Raw genomic sequence first — 23,984 nt, 5'->3', positions numbered from 1 at the left:
TGGGGAAAAGCAGAAGGAGGACGGAGTTTGAGGATGAGAAGACTGGGGGCTATGTTTTGGGAAATAAGTCAGTTTGGTTGGCCATGATTTATATGAAAGGGTATAAAATACAGTAAATCCAGAAATATGGTTGAAACCAAACATTGCCATGCCAAATAGAGGGATATGTATGATTTTAGAGGGGACTGATTCATCAGGTCGTAGGTAGATCCAGATGTGATGCTTACAAGTCAGGAGAATGTCTTCATCCTAGCAACTAATATTGCAAGAGGGATCTGCTACCATATTCAAGAAAAAAAAGATGAAAATTTTTTAGAGTAAGGACCCTGCACAATACAATAGAAGCTGTGCCTTCACATAGTGGACATAATGAATATTTGTGGAATTGAATATCCCTTTTAAGTTGGGCTCATTCCTTGTCTCTCTGTGGAGATAACTTCTCATTTTCCTTTTTTTTTGTCATTATAGTTATTTGTGATTATGATATCAGAATTATGTTCTTGAGAGAATACTCTTCTATCTGTGATTATTACTGTTTTAATAGCTTCACCTTGAGCCTTATCACACCCCTTGAGGACAGCAGTTCTGTTATCAGCATGTAAGGTTGAAATATGCTATTTAACACTTTTGCTGGTGATTGGAATGAAACAATAGATAGTATGATTATTAAATTTACATATGACATCTATCTTTTCTCTGAATTATTTTCAACTTTTATAAAGTCTAGACTATGTGTCAAACTATATTTCATATTTCTTTCTTTATCTAAAAGTCTAAGATGACATGATCCTATTATTTCAAAGTTCCCATGGGTTTTACTTTCCAATCATTTCTTCCTTTTTATGTAGAATAATAGTTCTCTTTCTACTGTCTTAAAGTTAAACTTAACAGTAAGAGAAAGTCAAGGATGTGTTAGATGATTTGCTTTTAATGGAGTTAAATTGTAAATATATGTCTGTATGATTCAAGTTTTCTAATTCAACTGAACTCTACCACTGAACCAATTTTATGATCTGTTTCAAGAATTTTCCATCCATTTTCTACTTCTGGATTGGAAGTCTATATACTTCCAACACATCACTTTGATTATATCTCCTTTTATCCTAAAACAACTTCTACTACCAGATTCTCCACTTCTTAGCCAGCTTTCCATTTTCCATTTTCTCCTTCATTTTCTAAAGTTTGTAGTTGTCAAGAGTTATAAAAACACTACCTGAGTCCTTGAATTCATTACTTTCTTGCTCAGACTTTCATAACATCCATAGATTCTTTTTGGATTAATTCTGGTGATATCAGTCCATTCATCATCTCCAGTAGGAATTCAATTTACATTTAAAACACAAATAATTGTCAATTATCACTAGTAGCAACACACATTTTACACTGATCCAGATGGGTACGGTAACAATTTCTTAATTTTGGGGATGGTTAAATGCCAAATTTGAGGTTGTCTTCTTTGGTTTATTTCTAACTACTCATAATGTTCTTTCTTACATCAAAATATTTGAAGATCCCTGAATTTTTAAGACTAGTCTTTCCACTTATAATCACTTATTAAACACTTATTAAAATCTTTCCAGAAAACCCTAATGTTTGCAATCAACAACCATCTTGTTGAAAATTTCTAAATCAAAGTTACCATAGATTGACATCTGAAAGGACCTTAGAGGTTATTGAGCCTAGCCCTTTCCTTTTATAGAGAAAGAAACTGAGACCCTAAGAGGCAAAAAGCCTTTTCTAAAGCCACACGCCATTAAATAGTAGAACTAGAACTCAAACTCAAATGGGTCCCCTTACTCCAAGGCCACCTCTTCCACTAATTCCAAAATTATATTTTTCTTTTCTTTTCTCTTTCCTCCAACCACTCATAGGCTAACTTCATGTGTCTTTGGTACTTTCTGAATTTCATGATCTGGGGCTTAATAAATATTTGTGGAGTGACCTGAATGAACAAAGAACTAATTTCTAGGGAAGGAACAAACTTGTCTGATGCCTGTCTCCAGATATGTCATGTCTTATGTTTTATTGATTTTTTTTCTGCCCCAAAGGTTTTGAGTAGGAAAGAAAATATTTGACTCTTTTGAACAGTTGGAGAATCCCAATGATTCCAATTAGGGAATTTGATTTTTTTTAAAAAAAAGAAAAATGTACCATAGAGTTCAAATTATTTTTTTAAAATGGAGGCAGAAATGTTGCCTTATGCACTCAGAAGCTTTGCCTGATGCAAAATTCTTTGTCACTATTTTGTACAAAAAACAATAATAATTGAATAAAATCATAATTATAGATGAAGGATACTCAATAGAGTAAATTTTTCTTTTTCATGGGAATTATGTACTTATAATGAACCTGTTATTGGATACCCTTATTACTTTTAAAATGTAGTGCTCAGAGTTTCTACAATATGAATTTAGTATTCTTTTGTTTCTGAAATAAAATATTTTGAGGATATTTAAGTTCCTTGTTACTGACTTTCTATAACATTTAAGCATTTATAAATTCTTTGAGCTACCTTCTTCCAGCTCCTTAAAATATGAATTTCTCTCATGGGACTGTAATTTAGAGGATGTAAAAATTTAATGCATGGGGTTTTTAAAGAGAGAAGATTGTTGAGTTCAGAATAAAATTTAAATAAAAATGTTTAAAGAATATCCTAAGCGCTACCAGCAACAAAAAGTGAGAATAGTAACTAATTCTCCCTTTTAATGAAATGAATTTGTTTGAATTATTTTTTTGTGTTACCTTCCTATCAAGAGTTATGAAGTTGACTTGAGGTAATATTTAATATTACTAATCTTGAGTGCCAAAAATTATTAGTTATAACATAGATTTATAGGCATTTTTAATTAGTAAAGATATTAGGACCTTTGAGGATACTATAAATTTGTTGAATCAAGGACTATGTCTTTTTCTTTATATAATAGATAGTTTGAGACTTGGTGTCAGGAAGGTCTGGGTTCAAATTCTATTTCAATCATCTACCAGATATATCACATTGGGCTTATCATTTGAACTCTTTGAAGCCCAATTTTTTCAATAGCAAAGCTTGATCAGTAATAGCAGCCATCTCACAGGGTGTTGGAAGGATTAAATGAGACACTATCAATAAAACATTTTACAATTATATTTCTAGAGTACTTTAAAGTTTATCAATCATTTTTCTTGCAATACCACCTTCCATTATGCCAAGCTGCCTTCCAATGGGTAGACACAGAAAGATACTTGGCTAATGTCACACAAAGTAGAAACTTGGTCAATATTACTGCATGATTGACTATGTTTTAGACTCCCAGTCCATATTTATCAACAACATAGGGGAGTTAGGTAGTATAATTGTCAAGTCTGAAGACAGGCAGATTCTTTGGTCTCAGACACATACTAAGTGCATGATCCTTGGCAACTGCCTCACTTTGCTCAATTAAAAGTAAGAATAGTAATAACACTTATAGCCAAAATTCTTGTGATAAATATTTGTAAAATTCTTAACATGGTTATCTGATACATAGTAGGTACTTAATAAATGCTTGTTCTTCCTCCCTCCCTCCCTCCCTCCCTTTCTTCCTTCCTTCCTTCTTTTCTTCCTTCGCCTTTATCCTCCCTTCTTTTTTTCCTTCCCTCCTTCCTTCCTTCTTTCCTTCCTTCCTTCCCCTTTATCCCTTCTTTTTTCCTTCCCTCCTTTCCTTCCTTCCTACTTGACAGTTCCTTTCCATTGAGTAGTAAGCTCTCAATAAATGCATGTTGTTTTTGTTGCTGTTATTACTGTTGTTATAGTTTTTGTTGATGATGGATTAGAAAGAGGAGCAGATTTTGAGGAAGAGTTGGATTTTCTTACTGTAGTGGCTTTACCTTCTACAATGTCAGTTTCTTTTTATCTTAAGGATGAATTGTATATAGACAACAATTAAAGTCCATCAGGTCAAAAACAGCTTCCAAAACAACAACAAAAAAATTTGGCTTTCCTTTGGATATTACCATTTTATTCTTAAATGATCCAGACTCTGAATAGCCCAACTTTATGTTTTGTCCTTTCTTCTCTCACAGCTCAATGTCATGAACAATGTCAGAAGCTCGGATGATGTCAAGCCTTTGCCAGGACTTCAAGGAATGGGAACCATGAGCTACCCATCCACTAGCCCAGGCTCCCTTGCCAAACATATTTGTGCCATCTGTGGAGACAGATCCTCAGGTAAAACTTTGAATAGAATACTCTTCTAGCTGTCATTGAGTTGTAGTGATTCATGGGAGGGAAAAATGGCAGAGTGGGGTTGTGCTGTGCCACTGAAGATTTAATTATTTTGCAGCTAACTAAAAAGGGCAAGATAATTCTTCTGGAAATGTTGGATTGTGAGTCTAGACTAACATTCTTGACAATGAATTTTAATCTTTTAGTAGCTTAAAAAAAAGCTCCCTTGGTTTGGAAATATTAACTCCACTGACCATCAAAAAGTAAATAGATTCTTATTCTTAATTATCTTTTCTAATGAAATTTTCAAGTCAAAATACTCTAGACACCAACTAGAAATCCTAAGAGTTTGGGAGAATAATGCTTTAGGTAATAAATAAGGGAGGTAGTCAACAGATTTCTATTACCTCTGGAAACTGCTTAGAATCCTAACCTCTTGGATATTTCTTGGCCAACTTAGTGAGAGCCAACCCATCCTTTGGGTCTTTTGGCAGGTTTGCTGCCAAAGAATATAAACTGCTAGCACAAAGTACAAAATGAAACACCTAGAGAGTTCAAATTAAGAGTCTCTATTTTGTCATTGTTGCCTTGAAAACAATACCTAATCTATAAGATTATTAAATTTCTCTTTGTCAATCCTCTAAGTCTATGGTTAGAATGAAAATGAATCCTCCAGAGAATTTTTATACCTTGTAGGAAATTTTGATATATGTATATGATGTGGCTAGACTCTAAAGTGTAGCTTGACACAAGATAGGCTATTATCACTGATTAATCTAACCACCCCAAATCTTCCCACTTCTATTCCTCCAACAACAAATATTCACTATTGCCAATACTACTAATAATGGCTTCCTGCAGAAACATATTAGTTCATAGAAGAGATCTATGAAGACATTAGAATAACCAGCTAGAATTTGGGATGGAGCTGACTGCATTCAAGTGTGAGATACTTACAACTTTTGAAACCTGGAAAGTAGAAATGATCCCTTTAACCCTTTTGTTTATTTAAGTCATTGTGCTAAAATTGAGATGAGGAGAAAAGGTAAGTGCCCTTCTGTCTGAAATGTTTAAGGGATATATTGAAATAAATGGAGCCAGAGCACCTAGATACCAATCATGCTTCTGCCAAATGAGTACCTATGAGAATGAGGGAATTGGATTAGCTGACTCCTCATGTCCTTTCTAGTACAAAATCTATGATCCATAGTTGATTTTGAATTTAACCATCTGAGTTGGTTAGTTGGAAATAACCAGCCAATGGAAGATCAGAATACATTTGATATTTTGTTTATAATATACAGATGTTTTCTCTTAACAGTTAAAACCCACAGGCTGAACTATAACATATTTAGGTGTTGTTTGGTGAAGTATGGAAGTGAGGCACATTATCCTATCATTACAAGGTAGTCATTTTGGTATAATTCTCTTTAAAAAATCCTACAATTGAGTTGTGAAATCATCTAACCATTCTGGAGAGCAATTTGGAACTATGCTCAAAAGGCTATAAAACTGTGCATACCCTTTGACCCATGAGTGCCATTACTGGGTCTGTATCCCAAGGAAATCATAAAGGAGGGAAAAGGATCCACACATGCAAAAAAATGTTTATAGAAGCTCTTTTTGTAGTAGCAAAGAATTGGAAAAGGAGTGGATGCCCATCCATTGGGGAATAGCTGAACAAGCTATGGTACATGAAGATAATAGAGTATTATTGTTCTTTAAAAAAATGATGAACAAAATGATTATAAAAAGTCCTGGAAAGATTTACATGAACTGATGCTGAGCTAAACAAATAGAACCTGGAATACTTTATCACAATAATAGCAAGAATAGGTGATGATCAATTATAAAACACTTGGTTCTTCTCAGTGATTCCATGATTCAAAGCAATCCCAATAGACTTTGGACAGGAAATTCCATCTTCATCAAGAAAAAGAACTAAGGAGACTTAATGTAAACCAACACATGCTATGTTCACTTCATTTTTCTGTTTTTTATCCTTCTCATGATTTTTTTCTTTTGCTATGATTTTTCTTCCCCATGATGATTCATAAAGCAATATATATTAAAGATCATTGAACTCATTATTTTTATAGCACGATAGTATTCCATCACAATAATACACCACAACATTTTCAGTCATTCTCCAATTGATGGAGATACCTGGAACTTCTAGTTCTTTACCACCACAAAGAGAGCTGCTATAAACATCTCATTTCAGATTTGTTATAATTATTATTTGTGACTTTCCTGCGATCTTATTTTTACTATTTTCTTTCTCAGCCCCTCTTTTTATCCTATCTTGTTACCTTATCTTCACTTCCTACCTTTCCATTCCCCATCCCATCCATCCCTCCAAGAATCCCTACCAATCTCTCCCCTCATCTTCTCAATCCTAATCCATAAATACCTCAAATTAGACATTTTCTAGCCATGTGACTGAGAAGAACCAAGTGTTTTATAGTTGATCATCACCTATTCTTGCTATTATTGTGATAAAGTATTCCAGGTTCTATTTGTTTAGCTCAGCATCAGTTCATGTAAATCTTTCCAGGACTTTTTATAATCATTTTGTTCATCATTTTTTTAAAGAACAATAATACTCTATTATCTTCATGTACCATAGCTTGTTCAGCTATTCCCCAATGGATGGGCATTAAACCTTAGTTTCCTCATTTGTAAAATGAGCTGGAGAAAGAAATGACCAACCATCACAGTATCTTTGCCAAGAAGACCCCAAATGAGGTCAAGAAGTCAGACATAACTTAAATGAATGAACAACAACCTTTTAACAAATGAGTAAAATGACTTAGAATGAAATTGTTATTTGAATACTAAGCATCTGAGGCAGGATATATATTCATGTCTTTCTGACTCTTGTCATCCAGATATCTCCTTATGTAGGATCCTTCTTACATTCCTAGCAAACATATCCTGTGTATCATACAAGGAATTGCATTCATGTATTTTAGTGTTACAAATTGCCTCAGTTTACCTGCATTCATCATTTACTTCTTCATTGTCTTTAGGATACTTCTAAAATAAATTAAAAGAAAAAGAAAATTTCCACAAATAAATGAAGGATTGATGATTACTGAAAATACTGTACTAATCTATGCCAGCCTATTTTGTGTAACTATTGTCTATTTATTACCATAAGTCCATTACATGGGGTCATTTCACCTAGCAATATGGTTCAATACATAATCTAATTCAATATCCAATAATCAATATATATCAATAATTGGACAAATATCTCCCATTCAGAGTACTGATAGTCAAGGTTAATTTGAAAGATGAAATGATGTTATCTTAGCACCCATCTGCCATTCTAACCCACAACTACACAAGCAGAAGTGGGTACAAGAGATCAAGGTCCATATTGTATTTTAATTTGTTTCTTAGATTGCCATAAATGCCCAACTCCTGATGATGAACCTCTCTGTGCATAGTTAGGCTGATCCTTAGAAAGCAAACTTGATCTGTTGTCTAGCTTATTCGCAAAGTTTTTTTCATTATGGTACAAACCTGCCAGCTATTAAGGTCACTATCATGCCAAGATGTAGTATTAGAGCTGGGCCCTGTAAAGGTAGTAATTGATGAAATTTAAATACATGCACATAAACTTTATAGACTGATTGGTCCCAGCTTCCCTTTAAATGAAAAATTTTTGTAGTTTGCTTAAAATGTTATTCAATTTTAAAAATTGAATTTATGGAAGAATTTTTGAAAGCAAATATTATAAGTTGCTCTTGTAATAGAAATCAGAATTCTTGATTGACCTGTAAGGTATCCAACTAGGGTTTTTAGGAATTAAATAAGTTTTCTTACCTATCCCATAGTCTGTATCCCTATTCCTCCACTGCCTAAATTATTCTTGTCTAGTTTGGGGCCATAGGGATGAGGTAAGACTATGAGGTAGTGATGTTGGGCTTCATAGAGTTCTCTAACCCTGAGAACAAACATTTTCCATTATCCCCTTGAATGTTATCTTCTCTGATCATCATTCAAGCACTTGTGAAATGTCTTTTGGGGAATGGTTTCAAGGGCCCCAATGAGCCTGTCTTCTCCTAGCTGGCATGTTCTTGCTTTCAAAATACCCCTACCTAAAACTTTCAAACCCAATCATTGGGTTGGAATTTTTCACAATCATGGACTTTGAGCTGTAGACTAAGGACATTCTATATTTCTTTGATGGAAACTCTGGAAAGTTTCCATTTATGCAGGTAAGTATTCATGAATTTCCTATGTTTCTTTAAGAGAAATAGTGCTGAGACTAATAACATCAAAATTTGCATTCTTAGAATTCACAAAATTCTCCCCTAAAATTTGTTTTAATATGAACTTGTTTATTATTCTTCTTTGTCCAGGAAATGCGTATAGTCAACTTATAGTTAACTGAATGTGGCTCATCTACTTGGCAATTATCTCTTGCCAGTATTTATTCTTTGGATGGCTTATTCTTATCATCCCATGATACAGACCATCAATAATGGTTGGTTGGCAGATGTGTTCTAGGGGCCTATAAGCTCATTTTAATCTTTGTCTAAAAATCCAGGATTAGATGGATAGATATACAGTAAGCTAAGCCATATAGCCCATTATTCAGAGCCAAACACAAGTGCCTTATGGGTTATCTTCTGTTTTGCATTATCTAACTCATTACTTTGCCACATGATAACAACTCAGAAAATACTTGTCAATATTCATCTCCCCCCATAATTAATTATAAATTGATCACATTATATATTTGTTGAGTGGCACTGAAAATAAGCTTATTATAATATTGGCCATGTGATGGAAGGATTATCTAGGATCAAGCAGAACAGCCTCCCTCAGACACATATGTTATACCAACAGATTGAACACAATGCTATGGTTTAAATATTCAATGCTGGACTATGTTACCATAGACTACAAGACCATAGAATATGATAAAGAAAACAACAGATTGATGAAGTGGGGCTCTCTTTATACTTTTACAATGAAATATAATCATTTATTAGTTGAATAGGATTGACCAAAACTAGATCCTCTAATTTCTGTGAAATATAAGATAAGGATATATTCAAACACTTTCATTTCTGTATGTAGTAAAGGGAGATATTTTGGCTAACTTTAACAATGAAACAATGTATACTATCCTAATTAATGGATCTACTTATTATTCTTTCCCATGACTTACACAAAAAAGAGTCATCACAAACTTTGCTCATCCATTATTTACTTTGTTTTCTGAGATCCACTTTATGTTGAGTCTTCTCTAAAAACCACTACTCATTTCTTGGTTCTTGCTTCAACTCTTAGCACGGTGTCTAGAACATAGGTGGTTCTTTTTAAAATTTTCATTTGTTAGCCTTCATTGTTCTTTTTTAATTACTAAAGCTTTTTATTTTCAAAACATATGAATGGATAATTTTTCAACATTGATTTTTTCATAGCCTTGTGCTCCAAATTTTCCTCTTCTTCCCCCCACCTCCTCCCAGATGGCAAGCAATCCAATATGTATTATCCATATTAAAATATATTGTTAAACATAGGAGGCTATTAATAAATATTGATTAATTGATTGATCATGTTCAGGATAAATTTCCAGTCAACCTTTAGAAGAAGCTAAAAGAAACCTAAGGGAGACATTTGAATACCAAGTCCAAGTTAACCTATAAACTTTCTCCTTTTTTTCAGGAAAGCACTATGGGGTATACAGCTGTGAAGGCTGTAAAGGGTTCTTCAAGAGGACAATAAGGAAAGACCTCATCTATACATGCCGAGATAATAAGGACTGCCTCATTGATAAGCGCCAACGTAACCGCTGCCAATATTGCCGCTATCAGAAGTGCCTTGTCATGGGTATGAAGAGGGAAGGTAAGGACAGATTGATGACTGAGAAGCAGAGATTATTTCTCTAGCATTCCACACATATGCACTATAGATCAGGGTCAATAACTCTATTGAAATCAATAGAATTAAGTAATACCCTAAGATATGATCAGTAGGCATGTGAAGGAAGAGGAAGAAAAGAAGTGGTTAGAAAAAGCAAAAATATGGAAAAACATTACTAAGTACTTATATAAATCACAAAGACAAAACCAAAACTGTCCTTGCCTTCAAGGGACTTACATTCTGGTGGTCGAGTAAGTGAATAAAACATGTACCCTGTTGAGTATATACAAGGTAATATAAGGAAAGAGGATGCTAACAATGGTGAGAATAGGCAAAGCTTCACTGAGGAAAAGGCATCTCTGCTGAATCTTGGAAGCAGATGGATTCGGGAAAGGAAGTTAAAGTGGAGTTGAGGAGGACATTTATTCCAGCCAAGGGAGGCAGCTAGTAGATTGGTGATAGAATTCCGAGGTCAGGGAACAGATGAGATACATATTTCATGGAGTGATGTAAAATAATGCTGGGAAGATAGAGAGGAGTCAGAAAGTGGAGGGCCTTAACAGGCTCTGAAATTTGTATTTTATACAAATAATAATTTCAGTAATAGGGAATTCCTGGAATTTATTGAATAGGGGAATGAAACAGCCATATTTTCACTAAAAATCACTTTGACAGCTTTCTGAAAATAAAAGATTGATGTGGGGAGAGACTTGAGTCTCATGAAGACTAGTCAGGAAACTATTGCAGTACTCTACGCAAGAGCTGATCAGAGTGTGAATTAAAGTGGTGGCTAAATGAATGGAGACAAGGGGACAGATGAGTGGTGATTGGAGGACAAAAAGAGAGATGTATTGTAGCAGTAGAATGGACAAGACTTGGCAGCTAATAGGATGCTTGGGGTAAAGGAAAAGAAAGCTGAGCTGACTCCATGGTTTCAAGACCAGATGACTGGGAAAATAGTGATTTGATTTGTGGTCCATTTTTTTTTACCTGAATTACTGAATGCCAACAGGTCCAACCACTATCACTGTGCAAGAAAAAGAAAGTAGCATGTATGATTAGTTTCTGGGGAATTGGAAAGGAAAAACAAAACAAAAAAGGGTAGAGCCTCCACTTTGAGAGAAGAACAAAAATCTCTTCTATCAAACTCATAGACAAAGTAGAATAGAGAATAATTCAAGTATTCATGTAGGGAATGCAATGAATGTAAATGTAGCAGGGAAAGAAATGTTATCTCTTTGCCACTCAGCCTATATTTTTGTTGTAAGTAAATGGTAGTCTGGTTTTTAGATGCCAGACAAAGGAGAGTGTCAGCTCCATGAGGAAAGGGAACATAAACTATATCAATATTTTAGTTCTCTCAATGATTAGCACAGAACTGTGCTCCCAAAGTGCTACGAGAACTAGTTTCTGGCACATAGTAGGTACAAAATAAATGCTTGTTGACATGACTTAAAGAATTAGACTCAAATTCTGGTACTGACACATACTAGCTATGTGACTCTGGACAATGAACCCCTCAACCTTTCTTAACTTCAGTAACCTCATCTTCCAAACAGCGAAAATTGTAACACTTACCTCATAGAGTTGTTAGGAAAATCAAAAGAGATTTCACACACACACACACACACACACACACACACACACACACACACACACACCACTATATATACACATATATGTATGTGTGTATACATACATTAGAGTTAGTTGCATGGCTCAGCAGATAAAGTGCTCTTCCAGAAATCAGGAAGTCCTAAGTTCAAGTCTGGCCTCAGACACTTAATAGTTATATGACCAACAAGTCATTTAAACCTGTTTTCCTTAGTTCTTTATCTATAAAATGAACTGAAGAAGGAAATGTCAAACAACTTCAATATCTTTGCCAAGAAAACCTCAGATGGGGTTTTACATATATGTGTATGTGTGTGTATGTATGTATATATACAAACTTTGAAGTGCTATATATAGGACTAATTTCCCATCTCTTTCATTATATGGGTTAGTCTTCTCTTGGCCTACTCCCCAATACCGTTTTTAAAATTACATTCCCAGAATTAGACTCAATCCTCCAATTTAAGGGACAGATAAAATCCCCAAGTAGTAATAATTCTCAAAAGAGGATAATAATCCATCATTTAATTTTTCTAGGCATAGTTTACTGTCTTCAAGATCATCAGTGCAAAAAGAATAGTTGAAGGCATAAAAATTATAGTTTCTCACATGTGAAAGATGGATACAAGCTATTCACTTGGACTAGCAAAGAGTGAGTCATGAATGGGGATGAATCAATGAAAGATTTTTTTTAATACACAGAAGAAAATTAAAAAAGAGAGTTTACCATAAATTATGAAAGTAAATACTACTTTGTTAATTTTGTTTAATTGTTTAATGATACTTCCTTAAATTTAATATATACTTTTTATTTTTTATGTATTGAAATATTTCTATTTGTTGGTGATTGTTAAGTTTATAACAACAACAGCAGCAAAAAGAACCCTCTGAAAACGTTTCTTGATCTGGTGAAGCTCATTGTCAGGTTTTCATTCTCTGATAGGTTTAGAAGCTTTGGACAAGTACATGTAAATTCCATGTACTTCTCTCTCAAGACAGCCTTTCTTATGTCCTGGGGGACTTTCTTATATCCCTTTCCTTCCCTTCCCCCTTCCCCCTTCCCCTTTCTCCTTCCCCCCTTTCCCCTTCCCTCTATCCTACCCTTCCCCTACCCTACCCTATCCTACAACTTTATTCAATATTTTACATAAGTGATTAACTTATATACACAGTTATTGAAAGTCACATTAAATGGAAAAGAAAATTGAAAGAAAGAAGAAATAAGACAGAGAACCAAAGGCTTCTGTTTAGTTCAAACAGAGCAGCACACACACATAGAGAAACACAAACAGATAGATGTACATAAAGGAAAAAAATCCTACACACAAGTAGGGAAAAAAAAAATGTATGTAGAGAAAAAGCAAATAGAAACACTTTCTTGGAGAAATAGCCCCATCGTGTGGTTACTGCTGCCAGACACATCCTAAGTTATAGGTCTTTTTTCTCCTCTCAAGAATAGAATTTCACCTCTATTAGGAAGGATATGATGAAATGAAGTCAGGAGTAGATTGGGAGTTTTCTCATATGCACAAAAAGATTATTTTGTTTGTTTTTGCTCTCATCCTAGAACTCATGCTGTCTACAAGTAAGTTGCATATGAATCAGGCCCATTTTACATGGGCTTAATAATTACTGCAATTGTTGAATTTTATTTATGAGCCTTGAAGAAGGTCTTCCTTTAAAGCTCAGTGCTTATGACATGGAGGTGACCCTGGACTCTCCAAAGTTATATCAGTGGAACTCAAACCTTAGCTGGTTCTACTAAGCTGGAAAGGCTTCCACCACAGGTATAACAATGTCCTAGATCTCACCTAGCTAAGTTAAGTTCATTCAGAGATGCACCCCTCATGGTCTACAACTCATTTAGATTATCTGCTAAGGACATCTCAGGTAGACTGTCTACTTTCCCAGTAGAATTGGGAAAATGTGGGATCAAAGTCAATTCTTTAGAACAATTTTTTTCCAACCATGGCTAAGGGTGCCAGTGGAGAAGTGTTAGTTTTGGAGTCAGAAAGACTCAAGTTCCCTGCCTCAGATACTTTACTAACTTTGTGATCCTAGTCAGTCACTTAAACTCTCAGCCACAGTTTCATCTATAAAATGGGGATAATAATATTTACTTCCCAATGTTGTTGGTTTGACCAAATAAAATAGCGTGTATAAAAATCCTTGTAATTTTTAAGGCATTTATTAATTGCCTGCTATGTGTCAGGTACTATACTTAGCACTTTACAAATGTTATCTAATTTTATCCTCTCAACAGCCTTGGGAGATAGATACTATTAAATCATTTAGGGTCAGTGCTTGACTATATAAATATTTATCTCTTCCCCTGCTTATTATTATCTCCATTTTATAGTTGGGGAAACTGAAGCAGACAAATATTGCCCACTTGACTTGCTCAAGTTCAAGTAAATATGTTTGACCAAAATTGAATTTCGGGTCTTCCTGATGACTTAGCACTCAATCTACTTCTCCATCTAACTGTCATTTAAAAAGGTCTATCTTGGGGGCAGCTAGGTGGCACAGTGGATAGAGCACCATCCCTGAATTCAGAAGGACCCGAGTTCAAATCTAGTCTCAGACACTTAACACTTCCTAGCTGTGTGACCCTGGGCAAGCCATTTAACCCCAGCCTCAGAAAAAAATAAAAATAAAAAAAGGTCTATATAATGAGATGGTAATGATGATCATAGTAATGAGGTTCCTCATAAAAACTAATCTATATTAGGTATGACCACTAGGGAATAAAGGGAGAGTCCAATAGGACTTATTCTTCCTTTTTTATTGGGAATACCAGCCTCCTCAATGGCAATGATATAAGGGTTCTCTTCTGGAAATAGATACCAATTTCTTACTATTAGGAGTAGCAGGGACAGAAATCAGGAAAGTGCTTGTGTTTTGGGGGAATCCCTGCCAAAGAAATTACAGAACTTTTGAAATAGCAAAGTGTTTTGTGAAGTCCAAATTCAGACTTTTCTTGGAAAAGTTTGATATTCTTTTTTCAGTTGAGATTAAAATATATTCTAAGATTCTAAAGAGGTATGAGGAACTCCTCTCATCAGAACAATGAGAATTGTAAAAGAACCAGAAGATTAATTTTTTCCTTAAATTAAGAGTCCGTGCATGTGCCTATTTGGGGGCAAGGGGGGCAGGTAATGCCTGTGTACCATGCTCTGTTCCAGCTGTGCAAGAAGAGAGGCAGAGAAGTCGAGAGAGGTCTGAGAATGAAATGGAGTCCACCAGCAGTGGCCATGAAGACATGCCCGTGGAGAGGATCCTAGAAGCCAGAACTCGCTGTTGAACCAAAGACTGAATCCTACGGTAACACAAACATGGAGAATTCAGTAAGTATATATGGATGAGAGCCTTGGCTGGCCACTTAGCCTTTATCCAAAGTCCCACTTCTGGGTTTACATCTCCCTATTTTTTTTTAGACAAATGATCCTGTCACCAATATATGCCATGCTGCTGATAAGCAGCTCTTTACTCTTGTTGAATGGGCCAAACGCATACCCCACTTCTCTGACCTCACCTTGGAAGACCAAGTTATTCTTCTTCGAGCAGGTAAAGAGGATGTGGGTTCCTTCTTTTCTGTTTACCTAAGCTGTCATTTTTTAATTATCCTGGAGCTGTTATATGATACCAGCTAGTTGACATAGTGGATAGTACATTGGACCTGACATCAGAAAATGCTGAGTTCAAATCCGATCTCAACACTTACAAGCTGTGTGATCCTAGTTTGCACCAATTTCTTATCACAAAATTACTATATAGCTACTATCTTCCATGTTCGTATGGCATATGCGCAAGGAAATCAGTGCAAAACTTAAACAAAGTGATTTCAAGAGGAACGGAATGGTAACTGGGACCCAAAGAACAATCTGAAAAGAGTTCATGTAAGGTGGCACACTAGCTGTGCTTTAGAGGAATCTAGAGATTGAGTCAGAGGTGAGGAGGAAGTGTCATCAAGATACGGGGGATCACAAGTGACAAGACACAAAGGCAGGACATGAATGTCACCTACTGGGACAGCCTAGCAGGCTAATTTGACAGGGACAGAGAGTGTTTGAAAATAAATAATATGGACTGAGACCAAAAAAATGGGTGGGAGTCAGGGTTGTGAAGGACATTAAATGCCAGGCTAAAGATTTGGCATTTGTGTTATAGAAGGAAAGAGAGAGAGAGAGAGAGAGAGAGAGAGAGAGAGAGAGAGAGAGAGAGAGAGAGAGAGAGAGAGAGAGAGAGAGAGAGAGAGAGAGAGAGTGTATGAGGGAAAATGTGACAAGATTGGATCTCTATTTTAGGAATATCAATTTGATAACTACTTGAAGAATAGTTTGGCAAGAGAAGAAATCTTTTCATTGAATTCCTCCCTATAATGAAAAATATTGTATATCAAAGAATCAAGTAGCACTTACTACATGTCAAACACTGTGCTAGCCACTGGGGAAAGAAGTTGACAGAAATTTAGAGTGTATAAGAAACTCACATGTTTTCTTCTTTCATGACTTAATAAGTGTGGAATTGGTGACCCTAGAGAGCTAGTGCTCTTGACCTTCTCAAAAGGAAGATTGGCTTTAATATTATGATTCCAGGAGTTACTTGAGGGCAGAGTAGTTGCCTAGTTTGATACACACTTAGAAATGTCTTCTCTTTTTAGAAAAAAAGCTCAACCAGTGGAAACTGTATTTAATTTCTGTGAATAGCTGTCTTCTGGCAGGAACAAATAGAAAGGATATCATTGAAAGGAAAAGAAAGGAAACATCACAATATGTACAGGAGTTTTTATTGCTATTGTTTTTTTTTGAGCCAGAGTAGAGGTATTAGGTAGTAGGGAAGGAAAAATAGGCTAATTGTAAATAACCCACAGCTCCTCCAGTTCTAATAGCTAAATAAAATAGAGGAGAGATTTAGATTGGAGGAAACAGTCTTCAAGTGACCACACTCAGGAAGACAGTCTTCTGAATAGTGGATCAACAAAAGCATCAATCATTGAAATAGCTTCTCTTTTACTCTGAGGCTTTCTGCAGAAAGCAATTAAAAGAGAAAGAGCTAGAGCTTCTGGTCTAAAATTCATCAGGTTGCCCTTTCTAGTGTTTATTGTTTTACTGTGGTTATTATCATTGTTATTATTTCTTCAAAGGAGCCAGGTAAGACCTCTTTTGAGAAGAATAAGACACCATAGAAATTTATTATTCTTGGGATTTTTTCCCTCTGTATATATGTGTTTCTTTGGGTTGCATTTGTCTTTAGAAAAATGCATTTCCACCTTTCCTATAAATGACCTGAAGTCTTGGCCATAGAGGATGTGGAAAGTTTGAACAATGAGAAATCTGGCATTAAGTCAGGGACATTCACATTTTTAGAGAGCTCCCATCTTCTCTAGATTTTTTTTAGTCAAAGATCTTAAAATCCTGACAGTCCCACCAGGGACTTAATACTAAGCAGAAAAATGCCTGATTTAGCAAGGTTTATTATTCCTTTTGCTTTTGATTACTCCTATTGTTTTAACATTTTATGCTCATCCTTTAACTCCAGTTTGTTGGACTTGTCTTTAGAGACCAAGAAAATTATAGTATTTGTTTCTCAGTCATATCTATGCAGGTGTTTTGAAAATACAGAGAAGTCTAACAATTTTCTTTAAAAAATAAACAAACATTATTCCTTTCTTTCTCTGTTGCTTCCATGTTCTGGGCCAACTCTGATGCTGGCGTTACAGATCTTTCCTTCTAACTCCTAAGTTTCCTTAGACTAGAGAAAAAATGTCTCATTCTGACCTTTTGTTGGCTCTGCTACTCCAAAATTTGATTTTAGGAATTATTTCAAAGTTGTTTAGATGAGAATGTTGGGAGAGTTCAGTTGGGTTGCTGCCTGTACTTCACATTTTGCTCAGCCAATTTTCTTTTTAATCAAAGGACTTTTGATGGCCATAAAACCACTTCTGTGGTAAAAAAAAAAAAGGCATATCACTGAATAGAATCTATTTTTTGTTCAGAAATAGAGATGTCTTGAATAGTTACTGCAAATCTAGAGGCTAATTCCAGGCAAACTTGTGAAGCACATGGATTTCTCTTTTGCTTTTTTTCTTTTTTTAAAAAACACATGGATTTTTCCTCTATTGCTAGCTCCAGAGCTTGCTTTCTTTGCACTTTTTCTCAGGTACCTATACTATTTCCTCATCAAATCAAAACCATCTTCCAGGAAAGAATCTGTTAATAACTAACTATTCTAACTATTGACACCTGAGTTTTACTATCTGGCTGAGATATGAATGATTTAGAAATTTATGTTTGTTTTCAATTATGAAATAAAAGATTTTATTCTCTCCAAGTTCTTGCCTTGGCTCTGTCATTGAGCTATATAAGCTTGGATAAATCCCATACTTTCATGGGGTTTCAGTTTCCTTATCTATAAAATGATGGAATTGGATTTAAAGTTCCTCCAGTTCCAAGTCTAATATAGTGTGATTTAAATAAGTTTTTAGCATGCTTTTAAACAGAAGTAAGACATTTCCTTTTAGCCAACAACAGAATAAAATTTTGCCATGACTATAATTATTTTGTATGACTTTCTAAGACTGTAAGAATTAATTACTAGAAATAAAATGAGGAATGAGCTTCACGAAAGTTCAACATATTGAAACTATTATGATTCCCATTGTGCAGATGAGATGAAGAAAGGCAAAGGCATTTGTTTAAGTATTTATAGGATTTGAAATCACAGGCACAAGTGTTTTGTACACCGATGAGCCAGAACAACGTATTTCTACTCCTACTTAGGATAGGAAAAAGTGTTTTCCAGTGTTTGAATATGTTCTTCTATTTATTTTGTGCTCATTGGAGGCTTTGAGCTTTCACTGTAGTGCATGTGATGATGTATCATATAAGAAATACATAAATCATATAAAAAGAAAAAAAATTCTGACATTGACATATACACATTTTTTTAAAAAAAAGTAATATTGAAAAGTATTCTTTATTATATTTCCCTAAATATTCCACTGTAGAAGATTGACAATGTTTTTCATCCTTTAATTCTAGATCTAGATGTAGCCCAAGAATATCCTATGTCTCTTTGATTTTTGAGACAATATATTCATTTGTTCCTGCTAGATTGTTTGTAGACATTTGGTCATGTCTAACTCTTCATCCATAGAGTTTTCTTGGTAAAAAGAGCTTTGTCATTTCCTTTTCCAGTGGAGTAAGGCAAACAGAATTTAAATGACTTGCCCAGGATTACACAGTTAGTAACTGAAGCCAGATATGAACTCATATTTTCCTGACTCTAGTTCCATCTCTGTCTCTGTTGAGTCAGGAAGAGGTACCTGTATATGAACCAGGAACCTCTAGGCTCCAAAAGAGTTAGAGATGACATCTTTCTTCTTTGTATCCCAAACAGTGTCCAGTGTGGTGCTAGAAAACCATTTGTTAATTGAATGAGGAATAAATTAATTATAAGGAAATTCATTGCATAATTATCATCTAATAGCTGAATTAAGAATGATTAACACAGATAGATGATGTGGGTGACTAAACATCTATGTATTAAGCATTATGTGATTTGGGGCACCAAAGAAATTGAATTAGCCTATGAATTTTTGAGGGAAGTAACTGTATCTTATATTTCTTTGTGTTCTTAGAATAGTGCCTTGCAAATAGTAGATTCTCTCTGTTTCTATCTCTGTCTTTCTCCCATCTTTCTCTTTGTGTCTCTCTTTATATCTGTCTCTCTATCTCTATCTCTCTTTCTCTTCATATACAAATGGACAGATAGATCTATATATCTATGGACTCACTTTCTCAGAAGATACGGTTTTTATCCCCTGACCACCATGCTAGAAAGCCACCATAGTATACAAATGAGTACATTTTCTATTTTCAGCTCTCCCCTTGATTAGATGTATGACCTTAAGGAAAAATTTAAATATCTCTATATTTCAGTTTCCTCATCTGTCTAAAGGGTTTGATAAAAACTTCCTTTGGCCCAGAGCTGTTACAGTTGCAAAAACATTTTGACAAGATTTAAATATATAACAAGTAAATATGTGTAATGTGTTGTTGTCATTATTTCTGTGTTAAAAGGATTGGCTTCCATCCACCTCCATCTCCTTTCTTGATCTTTCAGGCTGGAATGAATTGCTGATTGCCTCCTTCTCCCATCGCTCCGTGTCTGTACAAGATGGAATCCTCCTGGCCACTGGTTTACATGTTCACCGAAGCAGTGCCCATAGCGCTGGTGTGGGGTCCATATTTGACAGGTGCTTTCCCATCTCCTCCTGAATTTCTGGGTTTGAGTTTGTGCTCTGGGTGGGATCTGACAGTTCTGAGCTTGATCTGCTCTGTGCATAGGCAAAACAGCCACAGTTTGCTTTTTGTGTCTTCAGATGGCAAGAAAGAAAACAAATATATGTGTATTGTATATAGAATGTACACATACATATCTATAATGTTATAAGGCACATGTGCATATATATGCATGAATTTGTATATGCTTGTGTGTATAAATACACATGTGTGTATAGTATGTTGTATGTATATATGTATAAATACACGTGTATATGTTTGGGAGTGTGTATATATATGAAGTTAAGTAGTAAAGTGGACCTGGAGTCAGGAAGACCTGAGTTCATGAACCTTAAGCACCAAACACTTATAAGCTATATGACCTTGGTAAATCATTTATTCTTTTTTGCTTTGTTTTCTCATCTGTAAAATGGAGAAGGGAATAGCAAGCCAATATTTTTGCCAAATTAACCTCAAATGGGTCACTTAGAGTTGTACATTACTGAAATAAATGAACTACATATATATATGTACATATATATATACACACATACATGAATGTATATATGTACATAACACATTTATATGGAAACTGACATGTATATATTCATATATGTGTATACATTAGATAAAGAGGGATGAACTATTTTATTTTATTTTGGTGGGGTTATCTTTGTATTTCATTTTTTATTAAACTTTTTTATTTTCTAAGCATACGCATGGATAATTTTTCAACGTTAACCCTTGCAAAACCTTGTGTTCCAATTTTCCCCTCTTCTCTCACCTACTCCCCTAGATAGAAAGTAACCAAATATATGTTAACCATGGTAAAAATATATTAAATCCAATATATACATAAATATTTATACAATTATCTTGCTGCACAAGAAAAATCAAATCAAAAAGGAAAAAATGAGAAAGAAAATAAAATGCAAGCAAACAACAAAAAGAATGAAAATGCTATGTTATGATCCATACTCAGTTCCCACAATCCTCTCTGTGAGTGTAGATGGTTCTCTTCATCACAAGATCATTGCAACTGGCCTCAATCATCTCATTGTTGAAGAGAGCCACGTCCATCAGAATTAATCATCATATAATATTGTTTTTGCTGTATAAAATGATCTTGTTCTGCTCCTTTCACTTAGCACCAGTTCCTGTAAATCTCTCCAGCGCTTTATGAAACCATCCTGCTGATCATTTCTTACAGAAAATTAATATTCCATAACATTCATATACCATAACTTATTTACCCATTCTCTAACTGATGGGCATCCATTCCATTTCCAGCTTCTTGCCACTACAAAAAGGACCGCCACAAACATTTGTGAACATTAAGCTATTATTTTAGAGGAGACAAATATAATTTGTGTGCATATTAGTGACTTGGATGGGGGGGAAGAAATAGATATCCCCCATATTTTTTTCAAAGTCACAGATTATTTGACCTCTGTCTTCATGATATAACTGGAACACATGTTTATCTGCCTAGGTATGCTGTATCTTTTTCCAATGGAATAAAATTCTAGAATTTTAGAGATCATCTAATTCACCTTTTTCATTTGATAGGAGGAAATTGAGATAGGAAGTGACTTTTCCACATTCATACTCAGAGTTCATACCAGAGCTGTGATTAGAATTCAGATCTGCCTTGTTTCCCAACTTTGATTTTAACATGACACACTTCAGTCAAAGTGTGTCTACTATGTAGATATGCAGAGAATTAGCATAGTGGGTAAAAGGTCAGTTGAGGATTCAGAGAGATCTGGGTTTAAGCCTTGTTTTGAAAATGAAGGACAAATAACAAGAACAGTAGCCTCTGGCAAAAGCTATAGGTATATCATTCAACTTTTCAAAATTCAGTTTCAGATGAAAAGTTGATTTGCACTGATGGAAGAAATTCTTCTAGAAGGGAAGTAGTTTGGGTAGTTTGTTAAAACAAACAAACAAACAAAATCTCCTTTTCAAACAAAAACAAAACAAAATGGTTGGCTATGTTAACCCTTTCTGGGTGGAATCAAAATGAAAAGGTTGCATTGGCTACATTGAAGAAGAGATACAAAAAGAGTGAAGATTTGAGCCTTTGTCCTTTGGGACCTTCAATGCCAATAAGAAAGCATCACATGCAGAGAAGCCGGGCGGGGGGAATCAAAGCTGTTTTTACAGAATGACACCCCTCAGTTTTTACCCCTGGATTTTTCTGCACTGGTGCCAGATGTTCTCTGTGCCTGGCATTTTCTCACTGTGATGATTATCTTTTCTTGCTTCCTGTAAACAGAGTTCTCACTGAGCTGGTTTCTAAAATGAAAGACATGCAGATGGATAAATCTGAGTTAGGCTGCCTGCGGGCCATTGTCCTGTTTAACCCAGGTAAGTCCACTGGTCCTCCTAGGCAACCAATATACAGTGTTGAACTTGGAGTTAGGGAGACCCGAATTCTAATTCTGCTTCAAGGCTTGTCTGATTAGGTGATCCTGGATGACTCACTCTATCTCTCATCTTTCTCAGGGTTAGTTTTCCCCTCACAGAGATATTGTGAGAAATAAATGAGCACTTCATAAATCTTAAGGCAATAAATAATAATATTTAAATAATATAAATAAAAGCACTTTATAAATCTTAAAGTACTATGTAAATACTATGTAAAAGCTCTGAATATTACTTCTTTTTTTTTGATAGGCTCCCAGAACACTAGTTGACCCAGTCCTCTGAATCAGCCTTGCCAAGTCAAATAGAAAACAGTTATTTACCACCTGCTTTATGCAAAATACAGTCCTAGGTTTGGGAGTGGTGATGGTGCAGATGAAGAATTACATGTTTCTTGCTCATATGAAGTTATTTTGATAAGAAAAGGAGCTATTTGTTAATAATAATAATGATGATGATGATAAATAAGAGCAAAACTACATTTGTCTAGTGCTTTATAGTTTACAAAGATTTTTATATTTGATCAACAGACACTGAAATGTCTTTTCCATAAAGCCTTTCCTTATCTCCCCCACCAAAAATTATTAGTACCCTTCCTCCCAAATTATTTTATAATTATTCTCTATATAGGGCACACATACATATATATATATATATACATACACACATGGGTGTGTATAATGTATGTGTGTTCACATATATATATGAACACACATACATTATACACACCCATGTATGTAGTATATACATACAAACATACATACATAGCTTATGATTGCACCAAGACTTTGGGGATATCCTATATGAACTCATAATAAGTAGATTATTTTCAATCTTTGATCTTGTACTCCAATACCTTAAACAGTGCCTGCCACCTATTAATTAAATATTTGTTTATTGATTGATCTTTGGATTCCAGAATTAGTCAGTTTATGTGTCTGAACTTGAAGAACCTTCCCAAGATCCTCCTCCCCAGAATAAGAGTTCAGGATCACCTCCATGATTCAGTGAAGTGATTGAGAAAGTCTTTGGTGGAGGAGCATTCTAGTTGTAGAATTAGCTAGTTTTAGTTATGGGCATCTTGTGGTCCAGTGGATGAGAGAGAAGTCTCATCTTCCTAAATTCAAATCTGGCCTCTGATATTTCCTAGTTGTATGACTCTGGACAAGTCCAGTTTGCCTCAGTTTCCTCATCAGTTAAATGAGCTGGACAAAAGAAATGACTAATTGTTCAAGTGTCTCTTATGAAGAGTCAAATATGATTGAAATGACTGAACAACAACAAGAATAACAACAAGTTATAGCTCAGCTTTTGCAGTGGACATTCAAAGGCTATTTCAGTGCTTCTTAAGGATTATAGCAATTGTGTTCCAGTCCTGGTCAGATAGGCAGGCATATACTTGGGACAATTTGAAGGTGTGGAGAAAGTCTGCCACCTTTCCCCTCCCATCTCTCCCTACTCCAAATAAGAGAATTTCATCTTCTCAACCTTTGGACTTTTGGGAAATCCCCAAGAAAGGAAGAAAACAAGCATTTGTTAAGTGCTTCCAACCAGCAAGCATCAAGGCAAGCATTTTATAATGCTCATTT

The 23,984-nt window shown here is 35.0% G+C and overlaps 1 protein-coding gene across 1 annotated transcript in view; it reads left to right on the top strand.

Moving 5' to 3' along the window:
- RXRG (retinoid X receptor gamma) overlaps positions 1–23,984 on the top strand; it is an 86,353-nt gene that overhangs the window by 54,487 nt on the left and 7,882 nt on the right. The window contains 7 exon segments of the mRNA XM_074266480.1: positions 4,042–4,186; positions 9,872–10,051; positions 14,869–14,972; positions 14,974–15,030; positions 15,121–15,250; positions 19,811–19,943; positions 22,247–22,338. Coding sequence (XP_074122581.1) covers positions 4,042–4,186; positions 9,872–10,051; positions 14,869–14,972; positions 14,974–15,030; positions 15,121–15,250; positions 19,811–19,943; positions 22,247–22,338 — 841 coding nt within the window.

Source organism: Sminthopsis crassicaudata, chromosome 4, assembly GCF_048593235.1.
Source record: "Sminthopsis crassicaudata isolate SCR6 chromosome 4, ASM4859323v1, whole genome shotgun sequence".
NCBI lineage: Eukaryota > Metazoa > Chordata > Mammalia > Dasyuromorphia > Dasyuridae > Sminthopsis > Sminthopsis crassicaudata.
The sequence above is the reverse complement of the archived record's forward strand: the minus strand, read 5'-3'. Positions and strand labels throughout refer to the sequence as shown.